This window comes from Emys orbicularis, chromosome 9, assembly GCF_028017835.1.
Source record: "Emys orbicularis isolate rEmyOrb1 chromosome 9, rEmyOrb1.hap1, whole genome shotgun sequence".
NCBI lineage: Eukaryota > Metazoa > Chordata > Testudines > Emydidae > Emys > Emys orbicularis.
Window position 1 is genome coordinate 74,852,218 of NC_088691.1, and position 4,132 is coordinate 74,856,349.

General features: G+C 59.2%; 1 protein-coding gene across 1 annotated transcript; it reads left to right on the top strand.

The window, feature by feature from the left end:
• Positions 1-1,602: 1,602 nt before the first annotated feature.
• On the top strand, positions 1,603-3,505 carry CHST2 (carbohydrate sulfotransferase 2). Its single transcript, XM_065411112.1, is given in 2 exon segments — positions 1,603-1,649; positions 1,651-3,505. Coding segments are annotated over 2 exon segments (1,479 nt in total). The 3' UTR covers positions 3,083-3,505.
• Positions 3,506-4,132: the final 627 nt, after the last annotated feature.

Here is a 4,132-nt window from a genome sequence, read left to right on the forward strand (position 1 = left end):
CTGGACCCAAGCAGCGCCGCAGGGGCCGGGCCGAGCCGGAGCAGGGCTGCCTCGTGGGGACCGGGCCGAGCCGGAGCAGGGCCGCGCCGCGGGGCCGGGCCGGAGCCGCGCTGCGCCACGGGGGCCGGGCCGGGCAGGACCCGAGCAGCGCCGCGGGGGCCGGGCCGGAGCCGACCCGAGCCGGGCCTGCGTGCTTGGCGGGAACGGGCGGCGCCTCCTCGGAGCCCTTCTCGCGCCCCCACCACCCCAGCTTACCTTGTGCTGCCGGGCCGCCCCTGCTCCTTTTCAGACTCGCGGGAAGCAGGGGAGGGGGCGGAGCGTTCAGGGGAGGGGAGGAGGGGAAGTGAGCTGGGGGCGGGGTGGAGAGCTGCAGCGCGGGGCCCTCTTGGCGCGGGGCCCAATTCAGCCGAATCGGCTGAATCGGCCTAAAGCCGGCCCTGGAGCCCAGATTTCACCGTCCATGATGCGTTTTTCATGGCCATGAATTTGGTAGGGCCCTAGTGATGAGCCTCCCCTGAAGGGTGCCTAGCTCCAGCACCTACCTGAGCCCTTTTTCTCAGGGCAGCCAAGGGGGGGGCTGTTTCGAAAACTTTCCCTTCAACTCTCCCAGGAGGAGGCGTTGGACCCAAGCCGGGTGCGCTGCGCAAGAGCGCTCCTAGCGCGGCTGCTGTCGCTCTCCCCAGCCGCAGCGAGAGCAACCATTGCAGAGCTGGGCGCTCGGGGCGGAGAAAGCGAGAGGACTGATGACCGGAGTGTCCAATAGGGGAGCGCGGGACCGGAGGGGAGGCGGGGCCGCGTGCGTTTTAGGCTAGCGCTCTGCAACCCGTTCAATAGGCGGGCGGGCGGACGGCTCGGTTTTGCTGTGCCGGGAGCGCGGAGAAGCAGCTCGTGCTCCAAGTCTCTCTCTCGGACAGCTGGGCTTGCAATGGAGCCCGGGCTGCCGGGGGGGTGACTGCCGACCGCCGGGGGCTGCCGCGGGCGCGGGGTCAGCCGCCGGAGCTGTACAGACCGGGCCGGCGATCGCAAAGGCGTTTCTGACCGATGCAGAGGGAAGCCGGGGAAATAGCCCGCCGCGACCCCTTTGCCTCGCGCTCGCTGCTCCCCGCATCCGGTCTGATAACCCCCGCGCCAGAGAGGCGGCGAGCGGGGGACGGAGCGCGTCTCGCCGCAGCCACCCAGGAGGAGCCGCCGCCACTGCTGCGCGGGAGGCGAGATGCACTTTCGGAGCGATCGCCAGCTCAGCAGCACCCTAAAGTTTCCCCCCTCCCGTCCCCCGGCTGCTTCCTCGCCGCTGGGCTGCGGAACGGAAACTCCCGCTGCCGCCGCGATGGGCCCGCGGAGCGCCGCGCGCTAGCCGGCTGCAGAGCCCGGCTCTAGGGTGCATCGGCCAAGGGGGGAGATCGCTGCTGCTTCCCCCGGCCCCAGCCTGCCAGCTGCGGCTATGAAGGGCAGAAAGAAACGAAAGTTGTGGTGAGCCGGCAGCTGGAGACCCGCTGGCACTAGGCTGGAGCACGGGCTAGTAACGAGGGCGCAGCCCCGCCAGGCAGGGAGCAGAGCGGCCGGCTACCGGGACTGGGCTTCCCCACCCCCGGGGCGTGCGAAATGCCAGATCCGCCGCGGGAAGGGCTCTCTGCTGGGGGCATGTGGGCAGCCCCCCCGGATCTGCGCTCCGTGTGATGTGATGAGCCACAGCTGGCGCTGGCCAGCAGCTCCTGCCCCTGCAGTGCTGCTGCTGCTGCCCTGGCCCCCGGCGCTTCTCAGCATGAAAGTCTTCCGCAGGAAGGCGCTGGTGCTGTGCCTGGGCTACGTGCTGCTCCTGCTGCTCACCATGCTCAACCTGCTGGACTACAAGTGGCACAAGGAGCCCCAGCAATGCAACGAGCCCCCCCCGGCCCGGCGCGCCCCTTCCTCCCCGCAGCAGCCCCACTTCCAGCCCCGCTCGGACATCCGCTCCCTCTACCGGGCTCCCGCGCCGCCGCCCCGCCAGCGCCAGCTGGTCTATGTCTTCACCACCTGGCGCTCGGGCTCGTCCTTCTTCGGGGAGCTCTTCAACCAGAACCCCGAGGTCTTCTTCCTCTACGAGCCGGTGTGGCACGTGTGGCAGAAGCTGTACCCGGGGGACGCCGTCTCCCTGCAGGGGGCGGCCCGGGACATGCTCAGCTCCCTCTACCGCTGCGACCTGGCCGTCTTCCAGCTCTACAACACCGCCGGGGCCGGCAAGAACCTCACCACGTTGGGCATCTTCGGGGCGGCCACCAACAAGGTGATCTGCTCATTTCCCCTCTGCCCGGCCTACCGCAAGGAGGTGGTGGGCATGGTGGACGACAAGGTCTGCAAGAAGTGCCCCCCGCAGCGGCTCAGCCTCTTGCAGGACGAGTGCCACAAGTACCACACCCTGGTCATTAAGGGCGTGCGCGTCTTCGACCTGGCCGTGCTGGCCCCCCTCATGCAGGACCCTACCCTGCAGCTCAAAGTTATCCACCTGGTCCGGGACCCCCGGGCCGTGGCCAGCTCCAGGATCAAATCCCGGCACGGACTGATCCGGGAGAGCCTGCAGGTGGTGAGGAGCCGGGATCCCCGCATCCACCGCATGCCTCTCCTAGATGCCAGCCACAAGCTGAACAGCAAGAAGGAGGGGGGAGGTGGCTCCGATTACCACGCGCTGGGGGCCATGGAGGTGATCTGCAGCAGCATGGCCAAGACCCTGCAGACTGCCCTGCGTCCACCGGACTGGCTCAAGAACAACTATCTGGTTGTCCGCTACGAGGACCTGGTGGTGGATCCCATCAAGACTGTGCGGCAGGTGTATGGCTTTGTCAATCTGGTGGTGAGCCCGGAGATGGAGAAGTTCGCCCTCAATATGACCAGCGGGCCTGGCTACTCCTCCAAGCCCTTTGTGGTGTCTGCCAGGAATGCCACCCAGGCAGTGAGTGCCTGGAGGACAGCATTGAGTTTCCAGCAGATTAAGCAGATTGAGGAGTATTGCCACCAGCCCATGGCTGTCCTGGGCTACGAGAGAGTCAACAACCCCGAAGAGGTGAAGGACCTAAGCAAAACATTGCTCAGGAAGCCAAGGCTGTGAATGGGGCACAGAGGATGCCAACAATTATCCTTTCCAAAGGGACAGCTAGCCACTGAGCAGCTTTGAAAACAGTCTTGTTTGCTTGAGAGAGAGGGAGTGAGGAAAAAAACATCTGGTATTCCTTACAAATGCATTCATCAGGAATCCAGGCATTGCTCCAAAAGACCATTTGTGGGTAATATACATTGACATTTTTGCATTGCTGGGTTATATGCAATTAAAAAAAAAAAAAGTAGGATTGATGGTATTTGTAAAGCCCTTTCCTCTCTTATACCCAAGGTGAGATTCAGTACCAAAATCTTGTTTACGGACTTCTTGTTGTGACTGTGATAATGAAAGACTTGTGCAATTTCTGAGACGTCTGTCTCGGTTGGGATGGATTGCAGTGGAAACATTAATATTGCAAATTGGGTTTTTTCTATTAAAAGTAAATATTCAAATGTGATCTAAATAAAGAAAACAATAAATGATATTCATTTTTATAATTACCTCGATTGTCTGGGAATCACACACATTGCTTACGTACAGCTTGAAAAAGTGCTTGCTTCAGATGCACATTTGATAGTAACAAATACTTTTTATCGGGCTCGGGGAATGGAGTGCAACTTTCTCCATGTTATCTCCAGTTTAGAAGCTGCTTTCTTACAAACAAGTACAAATCCCATAAATGCTGTGAAGGTTTTGTGGCCATATGCACATAGCCAAGAGAGATCTCTCTTTAAATTATTAATTGTTTTTAAAAAAAGTGAAATGTAACTTTTTAAATATGTGCCACTATAATATATTCATAAGATTTGCCATCACAACAGTATTGTTGTCTTGAAACACATGTCAAGGAGTCACTGTTAAGTAGAACAAATGGTTCTACATGTGGTCTTAAAAAAAAAAAAAAGTACAGTATTTAAATGAACATTTTATAATAATGAAAAGGTTTGCATGTGTGCAAACTAAATAAACGTCTATGTATATTGTAGTGCAAATAACTGCAATGGATAGATAAAATACTTGAAGCATACTTCTGGCATGCTTGTTGTCAGATGGTATAAATGA